This window comes from Ictidomys tridecemlineatus, chromosome 10, assembly GCF_052094955.1.
Source record: "Ictidomys tridecemlineatus isolate mIctTri1 chromosome 10, mIctTri1.hap1, whole genome shotgun sequence".
NCBI classification, from domain to species: domain Eukaryota; kingdom Metazoa; phylum Chordata; class Mammalia; order Rodentia; family Sciuridae; genus Ictidomys; species Ictidomys tridecemlineatus.
This window is the reverse complement of record NC_135486.1, coordinates 92,233,661-92,258,471: the sequence shown is the minus strand read 5'-3', so window position 1 is coordinate 92,258,471 and position 24,811 is coordinate 92,233,661. Positions and strand designations below refer to the sequence as shown.

General features: G+C 40.6%; 1 protein-coding gene across 1 annotated transcript in view; it reads right to left on the bottom strand.

The window, feature by feature from the left end:
• Positions 1 to 14,444: 14,444 nt before the first annotated feature.
• Positions 14,445 to 24,811, bottom strand: part of Kif5b (kinesin family member 5B) — a 43,843-nt gene continuing 33,476 nt past the window's right edge. The window contains exons 19-26 of the mRNA XM_005330815.4: positions 24,645 to 24,754; positions 23,838 to 23,939; positions 22,681 to 22,741; positions 22,501 to 22,572; positions 22,260 to 22,364; positions 21,077 to 21,293; positions 20,419 to 20,569; positions 14,445 to 16,975 (exon numbers count right to left, since the gene is read on the bottom strand). Coding sequence (XP_005330872.1) covers positions 20,439 to 20,569; positions 21,077 to 21,293; positions 22,260 to 22,364; positions 22,501 to 22,572; positions 22,681 to 22,741; positions 23,838 to 23,939; positions 24,645 to 24,754 — 798 coding nt within the window. The 3' untranslated portion in view covers positions 14,445 to 16,975; positions 20,419 to 20,438. The remainder of the gene's footprint in view (positions 16,976 to 20,418; positions 20,570 to 21,076; positions 21,294 to 22,259; positions 22,365 to 22,500; positions 22,573 to 22,680; positions 22,742 to 23,837; positions 23,940 to 24,644; positions 24,755 to 24,811) is intronic.

Below are 24,811 nucleotides of genomic sequence, written 5' to 3'. Positions count from 1 at the left end.
TAGATAGATTCTCTTCTTTCTCCTGCTCCTCTTTCATCTCCCACTCCTACTCTATTCCCTTTCACCAGCAACCCCGTGAGTGTTGACCAATCCTAACACCAGCAAGTGTCTCTAACTACAAGGAGCCAATGCATCTGCACTTCAAATCGGGCAGCCAGCTGTAGATCCCAAGGTCACTGCCATGTGCACCACTCTGCCTTCTAAGATGGTCATTTTTATAACTGTCCACAGATCCAAAGTGAGCTGGGGCCCATCCCCCCAGGTGCATTCTCCTAGGGAGCACAGACATCCTGCAAAGGGAACAGTCTTCACTGGCCCAACTACATCTAGGGTCTGCTGTCCCAACCGTTCCTATGTTCACATCCCTCTGTCCCAGCAACCACTCCTCAGCCTACATCTGTGAGCTGTCTGGGCAACAAAGGAGAGTGTCTCTCCCTAACACTACACTGTCTCTAATACTCCTGGTCATGGATCACACTCCAGCCTCCTTGCTAGCAGGCAGAGCCTCTGCACCGTCATCCTCCAAGCCTTCCACAACAGTGCTATGGATCCCATCCCTCCTCCCAAGACTGTCACCTTCCAGTCTCCTCCAGACTCCCACAACCACTTACGCCCATATCCCAGGTACTTCCTGATTCTGGGAAACTTCCACCCAGGAGCAGCATTATCTCAACCTTGGTCTCCACCAGCTGGTGTGCACATCACATGCAGGGCCTGAGCACAGCTCTCCACCATCCAAGCAGGGCAGGAGCCTAACCTTAGCCTACAACTAGGGCTCCTCATGGAAAGTGACAGCATAACTCTTTCTCTTTGGCAGCTTGAGAAACCAGCACAGGCTACAGGCCTAACCTCTTCCACAGCACAACTGGTGAGTTGTACAGCGCAAGGCAGATAGGACTCTGGGTACCACCTCACCCCAGACATTGTTAGGTAGACCACTCAACAGCCAGCTGTAATTTCCCCACAGAAGGGGGACTTGGTACCTGGTGGATCTGCTATGTAGATGGCTCTTCACTCTCTGACAGCATCATTTTTGGCCCTAAGGCCTTCTTGGATCCTGTGGCTCCTGGGAATGGAGGGAATATTGGGTTTGGCCTGCCCACCCCATGTCCTAGGCCCAAGACCAGACAAATCTAAACCTCGTTGGATCTGAAGCACCTCACAGTGGAGGGCAGAAGACAGCCTAATGGACACTCAGTTGAACTCCCCTAAATGCTTGACTGACTGAGCTCTGAGCCATTTTGTCTGTTCTTGAACCTGGCCCGAGTGAACACTGCTAGTTCTCTTCCTCTCACCTGATGACCTCAATGGTCTTCCTCTTTCCCTAATGATGGACATAAATTCCTATTATTTCAAAGTCATCTGTCTCAGTTCCTGAGTCCTCCTTGTTATTTGACTAGACGTGGTGAAATAGAGGCATATATATGAGGTGATATATGGAGCCAGACCTTCTGCAAATATTCTTTGTCCCAGGGAAGAGGACCTGGAGTGGCCACATTTATGACAACGTGTAGAAATGGGCCTGACAGGACTTCAACCAAAACACATCAGACTCTCCGTTCTTGAGTGGTACACATTTGTTGGAAAAAACTCCTTTCTTTGCCTGAGTTTTATGAAATGGTTGTAACAAAATAGAATAGACCAACAATGAGTTTTATATACTTAAAGAATGTAATTTCAGAGGTTTTATGTGTGCACATTCCCATGAAAACTTTTATTCAGTTAAACAAATGGACCTTTTACTGGAAAAATTTCCTCATACCTCATCCTGTGCCCTGCCTTCCATTCTTCCTCCATCCTCTCTCTCCATGTCCCCAGAGCAAGTGATCTACTTTCCATCACTAGAGATGTGTCATTATTTAGAAAGGTACGTGAATGAGTTAATACAATGTGGCCTGTTTGGCTCCTCACATCAAGCACAGTGGTTGGTAGAGGAAGTCACAATTTTGTGTGTAGCATATCTTTTGACTGAGTAGGGTTCTGTGTTTCAGGCTTCCCATGGCGAGTTTCTTTGGCCATGTTTGGTGGATGTCTGCGTTACAATCTTTAGTTCTTAAAGATGAAGCTATTGCAAATGTTCTTGTCAAAGGCTTTGCATAAATATACAAAGTAAGAGAAAGGCTGTGTCATATGCTAGGTAGAGGTTTTACTTTTTTAAATGGACAGACTTACTGCCCTCTGAAGGGAAGGTACCAATAAGAGCACAGAAGGTTTCTAATTCCTACACTTCCACACCAATGAGAAAGTTGAAAGACTCTAACTGCCTTTGAACAGAATCTCTTGGGAAGTTGAGAGTTGAGAGATGTTGAGACATTCACTGACGTTTGCAGAGGATCTCTCTTGGTGTTGAGGAGGGACTGTGAGAGAACAAGGACATGATTGGCAAGTTCAACATTTGGTTCAAAGATACCCTTTACTTAATTTCATGTAACTTCGGGTGCTTGCAGATACACACCCAAAATTGACAGAAGAATGGAGAAGATTAAAGAATTGGAAACATTATGTCTACCAGTACCTACAGTAAAACATTCAGATCGTGGTAGCAGGCCCTCAATGATGCTGGAAGGAGGAATCCATGAGTCAAGTATCCTGATGAGACTGTTGTGAAGTGACAGGTGTCAGGAAACATGTATGGATGGCTTCATCCAGACCCTCCCAAGCTATGCCATTTCAATTGAGCTACTGAAAATAGAGTTTCATCTTCTAAGGGGATGCCAAAGACACTTTTTTGTGTAAAAAATAATTCTTTACATTTTTTTGTGTAAAGAATAAATGAACAATGCAAACCATTCCCCCCCCCCATCTTTTTTCCTTCATATTTACAAAGCCTATTGTGGGATATTTTCTTTCTTCATCTTTTAATCTTATTCTCTATCCTAAATCCTGAGCAGTTGCACAAAGAAAGCTAGATGTTAATATCTGTGAATCCTAAAGTTGATTTTCTCCTGTGGAAACACCTAATTTTTTAATCCACATGAACTTTTTAATTTTAAGATGACAGAGCAGGGACACAGATTGACTTTGTGTTCTTCCTGAAACCGTATTTTGATAAATATACTCTTACCAAAATGAGTAGACCAGTGAAAGCAAGAGATTGTGGAAGTTCTCAACTACAGACAGGTTTTCATCCCTCTTGGAAAACAGTAAGGTAAACAGACAGCTGATGGACAAGATCCTCAAGGAAAGACTTGTCTAAGAAGAGGCAGTAGAGCCAGTCTGCTGAGCCCTGGTTCCAATGAAGCGAAGAAAAACTAAAAGATATAAAAAAAAGGAAATAAAATTTATTTTAAGAAAATGGCTGATGGGCCCTTCAGTATGTCCCCACATTTTTGCATAGGACGTGTGATGGAAATGGAGACAAGAAAGCAGGGAGCAAAAGGTCCAGTCACAGGTTGTCTAATATGGTTTGATTATCACTATGGCAATTGTATCCAGTGCTGACCACTCTCATTTCCTTTGATATAATGAGACTGGTGCTTTAAATACCACCAGATTTAAAGTTATCTAACCTGGCAAGTATCATTTCTGTTTATTAAATCTTTTTCTGAATTAGTGAGTTATATGCTCTTTTTGGAAAATATTTTTTTAAAAATATTTTTTGTAGTTGTCAATAGATCTTTATTTTATTTATTTATTTATTTATATGAGGTGCTGAGGATCGAACTCAGGGCCTCACACATACCAGGCAAGTGCTCCACCACTGAGCCACAACCCCAGCCCCTTGGAAAATATTTTTCCCTCATAAATTTTACTTCAACATGGGCTCTTCTTCAAAGACAAATGATCACAGAATAATCATGTGCCAGCAAATATTATTTAGCCTTGCAATGACTAATAAAAATCTACCAAACATGACTGAAAGAAAAGCACTCTGTCTATGTCTTCCTATTTTGACAAGAAAATTCAGCATTTGGATTTTTTCTGGGACATTCTTGTCCTGATTCCCTTTTACTGTCGTGAAGCCCAATATTCACCACTTAACAAATTTCATTATTTGATTTAAAGAGGAAAAAAAAGCAAAAACAAAACAAAACAAAAAACCAGACTGTAACTGATTGTTTCAAAGAAATCTGATGTGGGGTCACATTTCACAGAGTTCCTGTAGGACACCTTTGTCTCAAATTCCTACTAGTTCATTTCTGTTTAAAGAAGCCAACCTTTGGGCTGGGGATGTAGCTCAGTTGGTAGAATGCTTGCCTCACATGCACAAAGCCCTGAGTTCAATCCCCAGCACCACAAAAAATTATTTTTAAATTCTAAAACCTATATAAGAAATATTGTTACTGATAGCCATGACTCATGGTTCTGAAACTCCTTCAGGCCATGTGTCTGATACATGTCTCCCCCAGGAGAGAGAAAAACATTGTGATGAAGGAAGGAATGAAAATAAGGATCGGGGTGGCTAAAGTCAGATATGTGTAGGATTTTCCAAATTGTTTTCATCATGTTGATACCCCAAGATCCTAGTAAAATATATGTCTTTCCATTGATGTGATACCCAAGAGCATATCCCTTCTCATAGATATCTCATTTGACTTGTAGGAGACAATAATGCACGTTAAAGTATGGAAGGCTATCCTCCCACATGATTTGAGTTACCTCCCTGGCTGGGTGAGAGGCGCTTAGACACAGCTGTGTCAGAGCTTTCCCCACCCTTTTCCAGGTCCAAGGGCTTGTCCATGCAGAAGCGTGTCTGGCCACTGTCCCGAAGACCCAATCGTCACCCCTGACCTTGGGATGCTGCCCCTCCCCTAACCTTCATTGGATGGGATTTTTCCCTGGAATTTTTTGTTCCCCAATAAAAGTCCACTCCTGGTATGTTCTCTCTCTCGCTAGCCTCTTCAGTAAACCTCACTACTACTGCATTAGGTGGCTGGAGGCTGGAGCTAGGAGGAGCCATCCCAGAGCTGGTCTTAAAGGTAATTAGAGTCTTGTCTCTTTAATTTAAAACTCCCTAGCGTTTACTCATGAATTGAACCTTCTTTCATGAAGCCAGTGCTGGTCACATGGCAGATTAAGGAGTGGACCCACTGACATGCTCATATGACCACCTTTGGTTGATCTAACTTGAATCCAACACACTGCTCCCCTATTCCCTTGAAAATCCATTACATGTTGACTTTCATGACCTTTTCAAGGAAGGCCACACCAACTGGCTTTTTATCGCTCTGTGGAACAAGGCACTGCTAGATTTCGTTCTTCACAAATGCGGATGAGTCTAGAATGTGACCTTCACACATTTGGATCCCTGGAACTCTACAGAAAACAATCTGGACTGCAGGGTCCGGTTGGCAGAGGGATGGATGGATTCAGCTTTGCTGACAGGTGGTAGCCTGCATCTTTCTGAGGAGACAGGGGCCTCGTGCTGTCCTTGGTCTGCTCCTGAGTGGAACTCCCCCTGGGCAGTGGTTGTGATCCTTAGTGACAGGATGTGTTGCACAGGGCTGAAGGACTACTGGAAATAAGGTGGTGAATGCAGGATGTGTCTATTCCACATGGAGGCACACAATAGGACTTCTGGAGTCACACAGCCTGGGTGCCAGGCATGACTGGGCCACTACCAGGTGAATGACCTCAGGAAGATGTTGAGCTTTACTGTGCTTTTGGGACATGCCTTCCAATAAGTAAATGGAACTTGAAGACTGGGATGGGAGGAGGAGCTGATGGCAGCATCCATTCACCTCAGGGAACTGCTCCCTGTCTCCTGAAGCCCAGGCTCAGTGGGTGAGGCTGCACTGGCTTTGGAGAAGGGGCACCAGTTGCAAGGAGTCGTTGAGGTGTTAGAGAGATCACTGGAGGGGCCTAGCATCCAATTTTCCCCAGCCCTGTGCTTCGAACAGGACCTGCATTGCTGCTCCAAGTCCCTACCACCCTAAACTCCCCCCCAAACTCCTAATAGGGCCTCCTCCTATGCACTCCACCAGCTTCCATGTACCAGAGGGTATTGGGGCTACTCACAGTCATTGCATGCCCAAGCTTGCACTGCGCTAGGACTAGGAAGCCTTCACAATATGCACCCAGGATTTAGGAGCAATGCTGGATGGGGCAACAGAACCAACAGATCTCACATAGTGGTCCACGGGCGGCCATACACGTGTAAGGTGCAGGGGCACATTCCCAGAAGCTAGAAAATGTAGCCTGGTCGTGGACAGTGGGCCTTGCCCTTTGTTCTAGGTCACCTTCTCTTAACGGAACCAGGTGAGTCCTTTCCCCATCACATATTCCAACCAGACATCACAAGGGCTGGGCTGAACAATGCGTAGACAGTGAGCCTTTGGCTCCCACAGGACTTCGTGTCCAGGTCAAGCTCTCTTGGGATCTTCACTGGTGTGGGGGTCAGACCGTAGTAAGTGCTTTGAATGGGCACTCTGCTCAATCATCACAGTCCCAGGTGCCTACCAGCCGCTTGGTGAATCCGACACTCACCCGCCCTTTGGTCCGCCACACTTGCGCTCTGCTGATCCATCATCTAGCAAGAGTCCCATGCCTGCAGCCTGTTTGACCAGGATCTCTGTCCTCGCATACCTTATTGTTGACTGCTACAGAGTCCCTATCCCGCAGGCTGTGCTTACGTCTCTGGGGATCCTGTAGTCGATGTCCCAGGGTGACTCCCGGAAAAAACGCTGTTCTATCAACTAGCAACCCGTGGATGTTCCGAACTTCCAAACCCGAAGGATCCCTCAACCCCAGCGCAAACCCATTCTTTTGCCTTCACTACCTGAGCAGGTCCAAGGGGCTGTGGAGTTCAAGGCAATGGCTCACCTCCCTTTTACTTGTGCAATCAAACAAAGGTGAGGCCTCCAGAGCAGCCCAAAGTTGGGATGGCTGATGAGAAGGCCAAGGAGGAGAAGGAGAAGGGAAAATAGGAGTAGGGCTAGGAAGAGACAGACATGCCACAGAAGGATGGAGAAAGGGGTGTCCTTAGCAACGGAAAAGTTGCACCAGCCATTCCCAGGAGATCCAGGGAGAACTCACTGTGGTGCAATTCAGTCCTGGGCCTTAGGAGGGAAACACCTTGCCAGAGAGGGTCCAGGTGTCTCTCAGGAACTTGTGCTCTGGCCACCATGTGATCCCCAAGTGGCACAGACCTGCTGTAGATGGGTTGAAAATGAGAAAGCCTGAGACAGTGGCAGCAGTGTTTAGGAGTCAGCCCCAGGCAGCTCAGGTGCTGCCAAAGAAGTGGGTCGAGGAAGGGCTGAAAGAACTTTGGCCCAGATCTCCAAGTTTCCAAGGGTCAGGCAAAAAGGTACAGGGTGAACAGCCTTCTTTCAGTCTATTTGGGAGCTTTCCTGTACCCACAGCTGCTAGCAAGAGGCCCCACAAGAGAAGTGTTCCATGCCAGTGGCCTTGCTGCTGCTGCGAATATCGAGTAATCAAGGTAAGATGCCTTTAACTCATTAGCATCGTCTTGCTTCTTTGGAGGGAGATTTTGGCACCGTGCAAAAGAAGGTTCTGGATTAGAAAGAGAGCAGGAGTTTGGAGGATAACAGAGGGGCCTTAGAGGGTATATGTAGCAGAGGCTCTGGAGCCTGCACCACCATTCAGTCTGCCCCTTCTTCCTCCCAACTTGTGAACCCCAGGGGGACTTCAGACACAATGGCACCACCCATGGACACTTGTCAGATGCCAGCTATTCCTGCCACCTCCCTACCGGCAGACCAGGCTGCTGGGTCCCTGGTCCAGTCACTCTTCCTTCCCCCAACCTCAATAGAGATGAAGGGGAATCCCTAGCTACCTTTCTTTGCCTCCTCTCAGTTGCCCTCTTCCTTGTTTTAGGTCCAGCCCTAATGTGTGGATCCTGGCCAGTGAGAGTCAATGCCCTACTCACTTGGCAAGAGCTGCAGCACCTCCCATTTACCACCACCCTACACCTTCTATCTCAGAGCCTTTTTCTGGCAAGCCATCTCCCTGCAGAATGGAAATCCCAATCCCCACATGCACAGATTCTCCTCTTCCCTTTCCTCCTCCTCCTTTCCCCTTCCTCTTCGTTCTCTCCCACTCCTCCTCTAGTCCCTTCCATCAGCAATCCCATGAGTACTGGCCAATCCTAACACTAGCAAGTGTCTCTAGCTACCACCAGAGCCGATGCATCTGGGCTTCAGATCCAGTAGCCAGCTGTGGAACCCAAGGTCACTGCTGTGGACATTACTCCCCCTTATAAGGTGGAGATCTTCAGATCTTCCCCCAGATCCAAAGGTATCTGCTGTCCATCCCTCCGGGTGCAATCACCTAGGCAGCACAGGCAGCCAGCAGAGGGACCAGTTTCCATTGGCCCGCCTACACGTAGGGTCTCCTGCCCCAACCATTTCAATTTTTACATCCCTCTGTCTGAGCAACCGCTCCTTAGCCTACATCCAGGATCCTTCATCCACAACCAGGGAAAGCCTGTTTCTCCTGCTCCTGGTCATGGATCATGTGCTGGCCTCCTTGCTACCAGGCAGAGCTTCTGCACCATCACCCTGCAAACCTGCCACCATCAGTGCTACAGAACCATCTCTCCTTCCAAGGCTGTCTTCTTCCTGTCTTTAACTGTCTCCCACAACCACTTGGGCCCATATTCCACGTGCTTCCTGGTTCTGGGAAGTTCCCACTAAATGGCAGTATGGCCCCAGCCCCATCTCCACAAGTTAACATGCACAGTGGGTACAGGGACTGAGCACAGCTCTCTACCATCCAGCTAGGACTCCTTGTAAGCAGTGACAATACAACTTTTCTCTTCGGGCAGTCTGGGAACTCCATGCTTCCTTTCCACAGCCCCAGACAGGTGCTGACCTGCTCTTCGTCACTAGAGGTGTGTCCCTATTCTTTAGAAATATATGTTAATGTGGCCTCTTTGGCTCCTTTCACAAAACAAAATTATTTGGAGAGGAAGATACAATTCCATGTGTGTCAAAATCATGGTCCCCTTCTTGGCTGAGTAGGGTTACATGGTTTGGGCTTAGCACGGTGAGTTTTTTCACCCAGCTCTCAGGACCATGAAAAGAATGTTATTACAGGATCATCTATACCAGGCAGAGGCACCAGAGGGCAGAGCATGAGCTCTGGAGTCACACAACTTGAGTGCAAGGCCCGGCTGGGCCACTATCAGGTGACTGACCTGAGGAAGGGTGTTGGGCTTCACTGTGTTCTTAGGACATGCCCTCCAACAAGTGAATGGAACCTGTCGAGATGGAAGGGGTGGGGCAGGTGGCAGCATCCAGTCAGCCTCAGGACAGTGCTCCCTCTCCTCAGAAATACATGTGAAACTGTGTTGACCTTGGAAAAGGAATACCGGTGGCAAGGCGTCATTGAGGCACTGGAGAGGTGGCTGGAGGGGCCTGGCAGGATCTTGAGTCACCTGGCACTAGGTTTTCAACATCACTGTTGCTGCAGTGTAAAGTCCACGCCCCCTAAGTTCTCCCCACCTCCAAATCCCCATATGGCCCCACTCACTCCACCAGCCTCCGCGTTCCAGAGGAGAGTGTTGGTGACACAAAGGCACTAGGTACCCAAGCTAGCGCCCTGGGCCGAGCACCGCAGAGCCTTCAGAACCTGCCATCCAGAACGCAGAAGCTCTGCTGGATAGCGCCTCAGTCCCAACAATCCTCACATAGAGGCCCACACATTGCTACTCACAAGCAAGGGTAGGGGCACGTCCCTAAGAGCTCAAAAATGAAGCCCGGTAGTGAACCTTTCCTCCTCAAGATGGCTGCACGGCCCTATCTATGGTCACATGTTCCAGCCAGACGTCACTATACCTGGGCTGAACAGTGTGCGTTGGGCCTCCAGTAGGTGTGTCCTAGATGAGCTCCCTTGGTCGCTCCTGAAGGAAGCATCTGCTCTGTGGGCAGATTCTACTGCCTGCCCCTGTCCAACTGAGGTTTGCACTTTGGCCTGGCCCGCAGGTCTACATGGCCCTGGGGCTCCATCATCTACCAAGCGCCCTGCCTGCAGGCTCTTCAGCCGGGATCTCCATCCTCTTGGTCTGCTGGCTGCTACAGAGTCCCTTTCCTGCAGGCTGCACACACCTCTCTGGGGATCGCCCAGCTGGTGTCCTAGGGAGATTCCCAGAAAAAGCCCGTGCTGTCAACCAGCAACTCATGGGTGTTCCCATCTCCCAGAACTTTAAGGATCCTTCCTCCACGCTGCAAACACATTCTCCTACCTTCACCATTTGAGCAGGTCCACGGGGCTGTGGAGCCCATGACACCAGCTGGCCTCCCTTTTCCTCCTCCCAAAGAAAAAGAAGTGAGGACTCCAGAGCAACCCGAAGTAGGGATGACTGTGAGGAGGAGGAGGAGGATCAGGGCTAGGAAGAGACAGACCAGAGCAGGACAATGGGGAAAGCATGCTTCTCAAAACAGAAAAGCAGCACAGCCAAGCCCCTGGAGATCCAGAGAGACTTCACTGTGGTGCAGCCCATTCCTGGGCCTCAGGAGGGAAACACTTTGAGAGGACCCAGGTGGGAACTTGTGCTCTGGTTGCCATGCTGTCCCCAACAGGCACAGCCCTGCTGGGGTGTCCTGAATCTGGGGCAGTCTGATGCAGTCAGCCCCAGGCTCTGTGCTGCCAGAGAATGGGGCCAAGGAAGGCTGGATGAACACCATTTGGGGAGCTATCGAGGTTCCCATGCATCAGGCAATGGGGTGCAGGGAGAAAAGCCTTTTTGTGGTCCATTTGGAAGCTGTCCTCTGCCCATTGCTGCTAGCTGGAGGCCCCTTGAGAGAAAGAGGCCCATGCCAATGGCCCTGCCGCTGCCAATACCGAGAAATTTAGATGAGCTGCTCCCACTTTTGAAGTCTCTTCTTGTTTTCTCTGGAGGAAGACTTTGGCACCCTGCAGGAGTAGGTTCTGAGTTTGAAGAAGAATAGCAGTTTGGAGGATAACACAGAGACCTCAGAGGTTATGGTGGAGGCTGTGGCAGACTGCACTAGTACTCAGCCTGACCTTTCTTTCTCCCCACCTGGCTCCCACAGGGACTGCAGACCCACTGACCCCACCCACTGACATTTGTCAGATGCCAGCTAGCTATTCCTGCCACCTCCCAACTGGCAAACCAAGCTGCTGGGCCCCTGATTCTGTCCCTCTGCCTCCCCACCTCCACACCCAATAGGGATGAGAGGGGAATCCCTAGTTGTCTTCCTTTGTTCTTTCCAGTAGCCCTCTTCCTCTTTTTAGGTCCAGTCCTAAGATGGGGGTCCTGGCCATGACAGTCAACACTCACTTAGCAAGAGCTACAGCACCTCTGGTTTACTACAACCCTATATCTTGTATCTCAGAGCCTTTTTCTGGCAAGGCTTCTCCATGCAGAATGGAAATCCCAATCCCCATGTGCACAGATTCTCCTCTTCCCTTTCATCCTCCTCTTCTTTCTCTCCTACTCCTCCTCTAGTCCCTTCCACCAGCAACCCGATCAGCACTGGCCAGTCCCTAACTCTGGAAGTGTCACTTCCACAACCAGAGCCAATGCATCTGTGCTTCAGTCCCAGGAGCCAGCTGGAGATCCTGAGGTCACAGCCATAGGTACTATTCTTCTTTCTAAGGTGGTCATCTTCAGAATTGTCCCTGACTTTCCAGGGAGCTGCTTCCCCATTCACCCAGGTGCATTGGCCTAGGCAACACAGGCAACTGGCTGTGGTCTATTCTCCACAGGCCCACCTACACCTAGGATCTCCTTCACCAACCATTCCAGTTCACTATTTGTACCAGCAACCACTCCTCAGCCAACCTCTGGGAGCTTTCTTGGGCAATAAAGGTGACCTGTCTCTGCAACACTGCAATGCTTCTCCTGTTGCCAGTTATGGATCATGCACTCACTTCCTTACTACCAGGCAGAGCCTTTGCACCATCATCCTTCAGCCCTGCCACTGACACTGCTATGGACACCACCTCTCCTTCTAAAGCTCTGGTCTCCCACATTCTAGGGTGATTTCTGGTTCTGGGAAACTTTCACCCAGTGGTAGCACTGCCTTGGCTTATCTCCAAGGTGGGGTGCAGGAGGCACCCTTTAGTCAATAGCTAGGGTTCCTCTTGGGCAGTGACAGCACAACTTTTTCTTTTTGGGCATTCCAGGAACCCCAGAACAGGTTATGGGCTTAACCTCTGACATAGCTCAACTGGTGAGTTGGGCAGCACAAGGCAGCCAGAATTGGGCATATGATATCATCTCCAACCCCATTTGGAACATTTAACAGCTGGCCAGCCTTCCCCCAGAATCCAGGTATAGGTACAGTCACATGATCTGGCTAAGGACTTGCCACCAAGCACAGATGGCACTTCACTATTTGCCAGCATAACTCCAGCTCACAAGAGTGGAGGGAATGCTGGGTTTGGCTCCCCATCCCAAGCCCTGGACCCAAGTCTGGAGACCAATCTAGACTGTGCTGGATCTGAGGCACCCCACACTGGAGCTTTATGGATACTCAATAAAGCCCCTTCAATGTCTAGCTTGGCTGATCTGAGCTCTAGGCTTTTCCTTGCATTTGGACCTAGCTCTGATGTCCACTGCTAGTTCTCTCCTCCCTCCCTGCCATTGCTATCTTTCTCTAATGATGTGCATAAAATCCTGTTGATTCTAGTTATCTCTCAGTTTCTGTATCTTCATTGATTTGAAGCAGTGGTGGAGAAAAAAGTGGCATGATAGGTGGTGATATTTGGCGCCAGACTTTTGACAAATGTTCTCAGTCCAGGAAAAAGGACGTGAATGTGCCACTTTTATGACAGCCGGGGCAAAGGGCCAGACAGGACTTCAAGTAAAAGAAAGCAGGCTCTCTATTCTTCAGTGGTATAGCTCTTGAATATTTTGCCTGAATGGACTTCAGTTTTCCATAATGATGTATGATAATCTTATTCCACTTTAAAAATACATACACACACATATTTGTGTGTGTGTGTGTATGTGTGTGTAGGTCCCTGCCCAGCTTTGCCTCTTTTCCACTTCCAGATCAACCACTTCTTTTTACCTCCAAATCTCTAATTATCAATGTATAAGCATTATCAATTTTCAAGTCACTACTACAGACTAGAATGGAACTTGATAGTAATATCAACAACCCTATCCACATCACAATCTCCTTTTCTCCCAATTAGGTTGTATTGTGAATTTATTTCACAGTCCAATGAAATAAAAATTACTGCTGAGCAGTGTAATATGATGACTTTTCCTATTTTAATTTTTTCTTAATGTTCTGTGTACCAGTTATTTACTCAACCGTAAACTCCTCACCAAATTTATAATTCTTCTCTAAATATGTTAAATATATCAGTTTGTCAATTTTTGGTGAAAAATATATCTCTGGTAGCCTTCTTCCATGTGGACTGGTGGTTTTCTATGCAGTCATCTTGGTCATTCCCTTGTATTGCTGGGTCTTTCTTTTGTTCACATCTTCCTCTTAGTTTAATCACTCATTTTGGTTGAGCAATAACTTTCCCAATAAAGGGCATAAAAAGTAAAATTTCTAAACCCTGACCTTGGATGGCTTAGAAATTTTACCCACCCTTTTACCAATTGAGGACAGAGAGACTTTTCCATCAGAATTTTGAAGGTATTGATCTATGTTCTTCTAGTTTCTGGCATCATATTATTAAGATTTTCTATCCTTTCTATGAAAAGTATTTTTATTGTAGGGTTTTTGTACTAAAATTCACAATGATAAACCTTAGTGTGGGGTTTGAAAACTGATGGCCTTCAGTAAATTTCCTTGAATTATTTCACTAATCATTTCTTTGCTCTCCTCCCTCAGTTCTCTCTTTATAGGATGTCTATTATTCATACACGAGGCCTTTTGTTCTGGTCTTTTCTTTCCTATTTTCCAACTTCTCTGTTTTGTTTGTAGTACATTGTAAAAAAAAAAATTCCTCAACTTCATTTTCTAATACTTCTATTGAGTTTTAAGTTTATATTTCAAGATGTTTTTAGTTTTCTGGATATTTGTTTCTTGTTTTGTAATGGAGAAAAACTACTAATTTTTTACCTGAGAAATTAATGGCAATTCTTTAAAAAATGTTCTCCTCTCCTTTCATAGTCCCCCTTTCCAACATACTGGGTTGTTCTATTTGCTTGTTTTGAGGCTACCTTTTACCCCAGATGTTCCTCAAATGTGCGGTGATCCTTGGCTATCTGAACATATTAAATAGGAAGATATGAAGCTGCCAGGAAGTAGTTGGAGTAGAATTCGTTTGTATTTATTCTTATATTTGTTGATAAAACAGACTCAGCTAAACAAAACAATTCACTATTTCTAGACTAAATGAGGAAAAACTACACCAAAGTAAAAAAAACATAAGTGAGGCTGAAAATTCATTTCTAGCTCTTAATTTTTCAGCCTACCTGCTGTTTAAAAAGCTGCAATACATTAGTACTCAAAATTTATATGAACCAGTCACTATTCTGACAGGTCAGAGGGCCATCTATTAGTTCAGGTAAAATCAACCTGATACTCGAAATAGTTTTCAATAAAAAGTCATTATATTTCAAAAAAATTTTCCTCTTTATTGAAACATAAAACACATTTACAGCATGCAGGTTAACTTAAAATTATATGGTGTCTTCCCAAACCAATTATCTTTGCATGTTTTTCAAGCACTGAAAATAAACCAACATATTCCACAGGTAGACTCAGACTCTATTCTGTCACCTCATGTCAAATTCAGAGTCACATACAAATTAAGAGTTATGCACAGTAGTCAGTTTCCTTAAGTTAAGCAAATAATTTAATTGATCACCATGAATAAATATTACTTTTATTTCACTGAGTTTATCTTCTGAACCATTACTCAATACCATTCAGAGTAACATTAATATATCCAGTCAAAAAAAAAGGACTGTAAATTGAAATAAGTGTCAATATTCTAGATGGTCAGACATTTCAATTTGTGAGAGTAAATGCTATATTTAATGACCTACCATAGCAAAAAGAACAGTTCACTGAAAACAATTTTTATGAAACTCCTGGTACACTTTATGAAATTTTGAAATTATAAATAGAAAAGAACCATTAAGATATTTTTAAAAACCTAACACTGTGTATTCTGAACCACATGCTAGTTACAATTCATTGTTTGTTACACAGCACCATACCCATGATACATCTTACAAGAAACTACTGTATTCAGACGAGAAAAAAAGTTTTTTATGAATATTGCTAAAGAAGCAAGTTTTCACTTGAGAACAAAATATAAATGTCTATGTGAAAGCAGCCAAATGTCTCTCCATTTAAAAAACTATCACCACAAAGAGGCTTGTAGTACTTTCTTATCTGTAGTACTTATATTTCACTGCACCCAAGATTTCATCTCAATTTATGGAGTGTTTCTTTTAATCAATTCTAAAAGCAACAATCATTTTAAAGGCTGCAGACTACAACAGCAAGGATTTTTGACTGTTAAAAAAATAAATAAATAAATTTTTCTTTCAAATCAAAATTATTATAAAAGTGGAAATTACAATAGTTAAGGAAATAGAAAAATAAGCCAATTATGATCTGAGTCTTCTGACTAATAGCTCCAAATTTAATAATACAAATATCTGTGTATAAAACTTTTTCAAAAAGTTAATTCTGCCAGCCGTATCCTAATAACAGAATTCTCCAGTTTCTCTACATTCACTGCATACTTCTGCTAATGTAGTTGTAGTCACTCCCCCCACCAATGGTGAAGCAAACATTGAAATCTCTTCCCTAAAATAAACTGTTGACTTAGTATAATGATCTGAGGAAGAAGTGGCAAAAACTGGTACACAGTTTTATATAAACTATGTGTGTGTGTATATACACATACACATATATACATATATATGTGGATATATATATATATATATGCACAAAATTATGGGCTATGGTCAACAATGTAATTTGTTTGAGGATTATTAGTGATTTGCAAACAATTCACTATTTCTAGACTAAACGAGAAATAAATTATAGTGTATGACTTAGTGTAGCAGGTTAAAAACACCTTTAGAGACTGTGACTAAAATTTACCTACATATCTTTAACTTCACTGTGTATCTGTCCTGTTTATTCATTTTCCCCTCAATTTTCATAGACTAAAAATTTAGATCGGCCCATACAATAACTAACAATATAAAATTGTTTAATTTTATAGTATCTTAATTCATTTTACTATATGAAAGATGACAAATTGATACCTGCCCAATTCTTATATTAGCTAGCAGGCTCATCAGAATGAAGCAAGGTATTTTCATTCCGTTAAGCTATGTTAAGCATAAATGAGGATGGGAGATAACTCCCTCTTAAACTGAGATTTACTTTTGATATGTAAAATATTTCCATTCAATAAGTGGGCAACAAGCATTTCAGAGAATAACAATCAAGTAGCCGTGCTCACTCAATCTCAAATGCCTAGTTAGGGCAGTTGTAAGGTTTCAGTGCTTAAACAGCAATTTTCAGAAGCAAACACCAGAGATAATACAAATCATTTTAACCCTGATTTCACTTCAAGGGATTTTAAAATACAGTACTGACCTGATATATTTTGTGGACATGTAGTGTTGGAAGTGGTAAAATGTAAGACATTTAATCTAAAGATTCAATTTTCCCTAAAAAAAAAAAAAAAAAAAGAAAGAAAGAAAGAAAAAGGAAGACATGTAATAGGAAAAGAAAAAGAGGAAGCAGTAGCAACCAGGTAACTTAAACAGAAACTCAAAATTAAACATCCATTAAAAAAGCAAATATAAAAAGCATAGTCCTACTAGGTATAGTTAGCTTGGCACAGTGAAGACTAATTTAAGACACAAAAGACAAACTGTGTAATAAATAGGGCCACAGTTGTAAACTGTCATTTTCTCTTCCTAAGACATCAAAATTGCACTCTAGTTGTGTTGGGAAGCAGCAGAGTTTCCAAGAGCGGGTAGGAACAGCTGTACAGGCCAGGTATAATTTGTACATTTTAAAAAGTTATAGTTCTACTATCCCAAGGGGGTAGAAGTGACAGTCACTGAATGACTATGTCCTCTTCATACTTCAATTACTTTCAACACCTGACAATGAGAAAACAGGGGGAAAACTTTTTAGTTTTACAAAACTCATGTTTGAGACAATCATGAAGGAAATAAAATATGCCAACAGATTATGAACATTTTAGCCATTAGCTTTGACCACTTTTTAAAAGTTCAATCCTTTGGGGCTGAGATTGTGGCTCAGCAGTAGAGCGCTCACTTAGCATGTGTGAGGCCCTGGGTTCCATCCTCAGCACCACATAAAAATAAATAAACAAAATAAAGGTATTATGTCCAATTATAACTGAAAAATATTTAAAAAATAAAATAAAAAGTTCAATCCTTTATGTTTTTTCCTCCTAAAATTAAAAGGTTGGCTAATTTTTAAAGCAATATACAGTCATTAGTGCACTCTGGGGTTTTTTTTGCGGTACTAGAGGCGATCTATCACTGAGCTATACACCTAGCCCTTTTCATTTTTTATTTTGAGACTGACTCTTGCTAATAAGTTGCTGAGGCTAGTCTCAAACTTGTGATCCTCCTGAGTTGCATAGATTACATGCATGAACCACCACACTTGGCCTGTTAGTGACATTCTTAAATCAAGGACCACTAACCAGCAACTAGTTGTCACATACATGGTAGCTATTAAAAAAAAAATGTGGGGAGAGAGGAGTGGAGGGATATGCATAAACAAAAAACATAAAATGATAGGAAAAGAGATGGGTAAAATAAACAATTATAGAAGTTGTTCTCTGGAGTCATCTTCATACTAAATCGCTACTTATGCATTTAGCTAAAAAACTGTTCAAAGTGTGGTCCAAGACATAAGAAGTATCATGTAAAACTGAGAATTAAGGGTATTAATATTATTAACATTGTCATCTTACCCCAAAATAAATACAATGTTTAAAAAAAATTATTTTTGGGTACGAGGAATTGAACCCAGGGGCCCCCAATCACTAAGCCACAACCCCTGCACTTTAAGATTTTTTTAAATTTGAGACAGGGTCTTCCTAAGTTGCTTAGGGCCTCACCAAGTTAATGAGGCTGGCTTTGAACTTGTGATCCTTCTGCCTCAGCCTTCTGAGTAATGAAATTGGGTTTTTTTGGGGGGGATACTGGGGAATGACCTCAGGGACACTCCAACACTGAGCCATATCCCCAGCCCTATTTTGTATTTTATTTAGAGACAGGGTCTCACTGAGTTGCTTAGCACCTCACTTTTGCTGAGGCTGGCTTTGAATTTATAATCCTTCAGCCTCAGCCTCCTGAACTGCTGGGATTACAGGGTGTGCCAATGCACTCAGCTGAAATGTTTAACATTTTAAAAATAACTTAAAATCTTTTCTCTACAGAATTTTTAACTTTCAATAATTTATCACCTAAATACATCTTGGTTGAAGATTGACTGGTATAAGAAACTAAGAACCACCATCCTTTGGAACAGCAATAAAACAAACCTATAAACAATGATACTATTATTATAATTTTCAAATCTTCAAAACTGGGTTTAACTGGGTTACCTATCTCTATCATGGGCTAAACTGCTGCACATGTGTTAAGGTCAGTAGTATTTATTTAACTATGACTTAGTCCAGTCAGAAATGTGTTCACTAAATCTAACCAATACTTTTGATATACATTTCAATACACAGAAAATAGAGGGGGATAGAGGAACAAGGCATATAAAACAATCAGATATACCCTGAAGGAAGTGTATACTCAGAATAAGTGGCCTAGTTCTCTTTAGTACATCAGAGTCATTAAGAAGGGGGGTTATTCTAAATTAGTAGAGATGTAAGGGATAAAACTAAGTACACATTTGGATAAATTCAAATCCAGTTTTGGATTATACACTGTTCTAGAAAAATCAGCTGTATAGGACATTAAAACAAAAAAAAAAAAAAGAGAGAGAGAGAGAGGAGCTAGGGGTAGAGCACTTGCCTAGCATGTAAAAGGTTCTGAGTTCAATCTTCAGCCCTACAAAAACAAATAAAATAAAATAAATCCTAACATGGATTGGTATTAGACAATATTAAAAATTATTTTATTAGGTATCATTGTGGCTATGTTGAAAAAACACTGTTTTAGATTCATTAAATAATTAAATCATAAATCCATAATTTATTTTTATGCTGAAGAATTTTTTATAAAGTCAAAATGAGAAGGAAAGTAACCTAAAAAATTATTTGGCTCAAGTTTATAAAAGTATTGTCAGATTCAAACTTACATGAAATCGTAAGTCCACACTCTTTTCTTACATCATTGGCTTTTAACCTTATATTGTATGGTTCAATTTTATATTAAATTGTTGGAAATGTGAATCCTTTAGTAGAATGCTTTATTCTTTACTCAGATTTAGGGACAGTATTATGCAAAATGCCAAAAACAAGTTAGATTAAGAGAAACTGGCCTGATTATTTGTCAGGACAGTAACAGTTAACCATAAAATTATCTAGTATTGCAGGCGTGAGGCACTGGGTTCAATCCTCAAAAAAATAAATAAAGGTATTGTGTCCATCTATAACTTAAAGGAAAAAAAAAGATCATAATGTATAAAGAAAGCTCTTCAAAGATATATCTAATTTATTGGGTAGTTCTTTTGATACTTTTCTTCTATTTTGATAATTTTTATCTTTCTCCAGGGAACAGATAGTACTTATATAATTAAAAAAAAAAAATAAGTAGGGCTTGGGTTGTGGCTCAGTGACAGAGCACTTGCCTCGAATATGTGAGGCCCTGGGTTCCATCCTCAGCACCACATAAAAATAAATAAATAAACAAAATAAAGATATTTTAAAAAATAATAAAACTTGGAAATCTGTTAGATAAATCACCTACAATAGGTAAATGAAAAAAGTACAGAGATAACTCATAAAAAATGAAATATAAATGGACCGATAGATCATTAAGATGCTATTTCAGCTATTTTAATTAGAAGCTTAAAAACTATTAACACTCAATGCTACCAAAACTGCAACCAAATAGTATATCTGACTCATTGATTTTATGTAATCTTTCTAGGAAGCCTTAAATATATTCACACTTTGTAATTGCACTTCTGGCAATCTTCTGAAAATAATCTAAAAGATGAGGGATGCTTCATACTTCAAATATCATATATAGAAATATCAGTTTTGGAAAATAACAAATATGAAAAAAATTATTATATCTCATTAAATTTTCAAGAAAAAGGAATAATTACAAACCATGGCTTACTCATTAGAGAGAATACCAAGAACAATTACAAATGATCCAATGTTAGGTTTAAAAGCAGTAAGAACTCAAATTTGTAGAGTATGATCTGAATTTAAAAGAAAAAAGATTGGAAGAAACCATACTAAGTTCCTTCTATAATCATGAAAGGAAAAAATGACAGTAATATAAATTAAAAAAAAAAAGTCCAAAAGTCTATTTAACAACCAATGGCTCAACACTTCCATGTGCAGCTATGATTCAAAAGTCAGATATAAACTACAAACCTGTGAAGATGTGTAAATGTTTATACTTGTTTGCCTCCTCCTCCTCGTACAGCCACTGGCTGACTATTCTGAACAAATGCTCCTCCTCCACGAATTGCACTTGGATGAGTTGGAGAAGCTGCTGGATGTTGCCCAGGACGAATAGGTTTAGCTATTAAGAAACACAAAAACTGACTTAGAAAAAAGCTTAACACACAACTGCAGTGACTGTTTAGGTTTCCTTTTCCTTCTAAAGAATTCCCTATATATTTTGCCTTTTTGATTTCTCTCTTTCTGAACACATCCTTTTCTCCAGAACCTATACAATCCTTAGCTCCTTAAAACTCTTATTCCTGCAGCAGTAATTACTCTGAAACATGAAATAAACACTGATGGCTTATTTTCTTGTAATTTTCTTTTTGCTTTATTAATATTATCTATAGTTTCTCGTATCCCTAACCATTCTTGCTTGCATCTACTTATTTATCTACTTGTCCTAGTTATGTAGTTATTTCTCAATTTCTCTTTTCCTTCCTAAAGGTGTCACCCTGGAGAGCTATAAACAAAAGACAAATACTACCATGAGAAGACATCAAATTTCAGATCATGTTCAAGTACACAAAAGCATTTATACTTCAAAGTATTCATAGCTTAAAGGTTTTCAGTATGTTCTACTAACCAATCTGTGCAGAATGCCCTCTTCTGGCCATATTCTTTGACCTGACTGCTTCCTTTATGCGATCTACTTCTTGCTGATAACGTTTACGATCACGAGATGCATTTTCTTTGGCTTCTTTCAGTGCTGACTCCAAAGCTTTCACTCTCTCGGCTGTCGCTCTAAGTCGCTTCTCTAATTTAGGAAGTTCACAGCGAAGATCTGCATTATCCCGTACCAACTAAGGTACACAAACAAAATACAGATTCTAGCTTTAACAAGATGGTTTAAGAATAAGAGAATTTCAAAATTTCTCTTTAGAAAAGAAGTAAAACTACATATTCTGTAAGGTTTTTCCATTTAGCTAGTTGAATTTAAGCAGCAACATGCAACATTATAAACATTCATACCTACTTACACATATTTCTCCCAAAGATATACTTTCATTTAATTTGGGGGAAGAATGGATTGTTCCTTTGTCTCCTACTAAGCAAAAACAATAAAGTACACATAGTGATACTGCATAGTGCTTTCTTCAGTGTTCATAAGGTGAAATTAATATCCTTTTAGGATATTAAAGCACAAGTAAGTATAAACTTAGTGTGTCCCTTAATTAAGTATTGAAGATAAGTCTATCTTACTCTGGTGCTAGATAGCAATAAAGTTAAAAAAAAATAGAGTGTGTTCAACTTTTTATTATTATTATTTTTTATTAGTTACACATGACATTACAATGATCTTGGCAATTCATACATTTGAATCATTGGGGTATAAATTACTTTTTAATAGTAATTTAAAATCATTTATCAAGCCATAATTTTAAAAATCAGGAAAAAACACAGAATTATTTAAAAAAAAAAAAAAGACTGCCTCATTATTTTAGATAGCAGGAGAGTAAATGTAAAAAGACCAAAATGGGGATGATGAGTCTATTTTAACTACAAATACTCACCTACCAAAAATTACTATAAAGAAATAAATAAAACCGACAGATCTAAAATCCTGCAGGGGAAATAAGAATACATGTTTTTACTGGCCTTGGCTGATATTAGGGTTTTTAATATGGCAGTCTTTAGTGGTTTCTTTTTTATAATCACTTACTACAATGATGGAATAGCTCAGGGTATAAAGAATTCTTACGACACTGAAAGATTAAAATACTTTGTACTTCAATCTTAAAATCTGTTACCATAAAATAAACTATTACCTGTTTGTGTACTTTAGTGAGTTGTTCAAGATTATTTTCAAGAAAGGAGATTTTTTGCTTTTGAGCAGCACTGCCTCCGGTGTCATCAGAATCGATCTCAGCACTCTGAGAAAAGAAGTTTGATAAATACTGTGAAAAAAATTTAAAATCCCCCCCAAAATCTAAGCCTATCTACATAAACATTTATATGACAATGTAAAATCGTTTCACTGATGAATAACCACCTCAGCATTATTATTACCTTTTTAACTCTGGTAGCCAGGTCCTGAACAAAGAGCTTGCGCAGATTATGTAAAGTCTGAAGTTCTTTTGCCTTGAATTAAGAATAGCAATATTTTTGGAATTCAGTCTTTAAATTCAGGGAAAACACACACACACACACACCCCTCCCCAATTCTACTCATTTTTACATTTTTCTTACCACAGTCTCTTCCAAACCCTTCAGGTCTTGTCTTGCTTGTTCTCGCCTATCTTGCATAACACTACAAGTAGAAGAATGTATTTTTTCAAGTTTGATTCTATAAATTCTAGTTTTATTTAATGCAAGAGCTGAATCAAAATATTTTGTGAAAGAATTGATCATTAAATCCAAATAAATGAAATATACTTTAAGTTAATCCATATTGTATTTTCCAAAGAAATTTTTATATGCTTTATAACCTTTTACCTGGGAGGAGCAATTACTGGGGACTGGACCCAGGGGCTTTACCATTGTGCTCCATCACTAACCCTTCTTATTTTTTATTTTGACATAGGGTCTCCCTATGTTGCTTGAGGACTCACTGAATTGCTGAGGTGGGCTTCAAATTTGCAATCCTCCTATCTCAGCCTCCCGAGTTGCTGGGATTACAGGTGTGTGTCACCATGCCCAGAATTTTATATATTCTTTTAAATCAATAATTTTCACTTTGAAATATGCCACATATGTAGTATACTGCTACTTGACCAAAATGATACTGATTAACTGGTTAATTAATATATAATAGAGATTATAAACTGTCCAAAATTAACATTTTAAATTGAAATTATTCTTAGCAAAATTATGGCTGTAATTCAGCAGAATATTTATAAAATCTTCTCTGAACTGGTTGATGGTGTAACAATCTCAACAGTAATTCACTGTAAATTGTCTTAGAAATTCAAGAAATGTGAAAAATTATAGCCACAAGTTTTTTATCTGCTCAGATTCTGGAAAACTGAGCATTAACTCAGTAAATGAGAAAGAGTCAACAGTGAAAACCTGTTTGAAAAGATAAGGTTAAAATAATAATTTTCCTTTAATAAAGTCAAATTTGACAAAATGTCAGTTTTTGTGGCAGGTGTCAAAATTCTCTATACTACTGTCATGTTTTAGGTTTATTTTTATAATGGCTCCTGAAGTAATATGACAACAAAGAAATCGTAACTAGGTTGATAACAGGACTCGAAATCTTGACTACACTGAAATATAACATTGCTTTCACTGAAGTACAAGTGTATATTGCAAGCTTTTAGACATAAATCAACTCAGAAGACTGATATTAATTACATAACATATACAGTTTTATTTTAAAATTTTAAATGAAAACAATTACTCACGTAAGTTCATGTAATTTTCTGCTCTTTTCCTGATCTGTAGCTTTCAGCTTCTCATGTTCTACTCTTAGACGTTCTTGCTCTAACATCATTTTCTGGTTTTGGCTAACAAAAGAAAAGAAATATAAGCTCAATTTCAATTTTCTGGATGTCATTGTCACAATTTTTGAAGGCTAAAATTATATAATTACAGGCCTCCTCTGTTATCCCATCAGGGCAGAAAGGAAGGGGACATGCCTAGTTAGAGCCATATGATATTTTTCATATTTTGATTTAATGATTTTATTCAAGAAATTCCTATTCCTGCTTCCATTACCCATTAATACAGCACCCACATGTCCCAAATTTGTCATCACTTTGTTTTTTACTCTCCTACGGTTCCTACTTAAATGGTTGCAAACCTCTAATGTATACAGTTTATGGGTATGAATCTGATTATGGAAGTAGGCAAAATGTACTCTATATAAACTGAAATGACAATTTCTACTAAAACATTAGCATTTTAAATCCCACCATTCCCAGGTAAAGACTTTTCTCAAATGACTCAGAAATTATCTATTTGTTATAATGAGTTTAACATAGATTTCTTTTTGTCTTTTTACTGAATATTTTGATAAAATGACCTAAATTTCCAAGAATTTGACCAGGAACTTAGATGTTTTACTCATAAGTATGAAAATTCCTTATTTCTCAAGTAAAAAAATCTATAGGTTTCTAAGATTGTCAGTTGGAATTTATTATTTCATCCTGCTTAAACAACCACTGTTTATGAATTAATTTATTCTAAGAAAGAAACAGTATAATACTTACTCTTGAAGATCAGTTATAAGTTTTTCCTTTGCCTCAACTTCATCTCTCAAACTACTGATTTGTTTTTGATGAGTTTCTCTGTGACTCTGGATTTGTTGTTCAACAGCTTGCTAACATTTTCAGAAAAAAAATAAAGATATTAAAAAGAGACTAATAAAAACTATTAA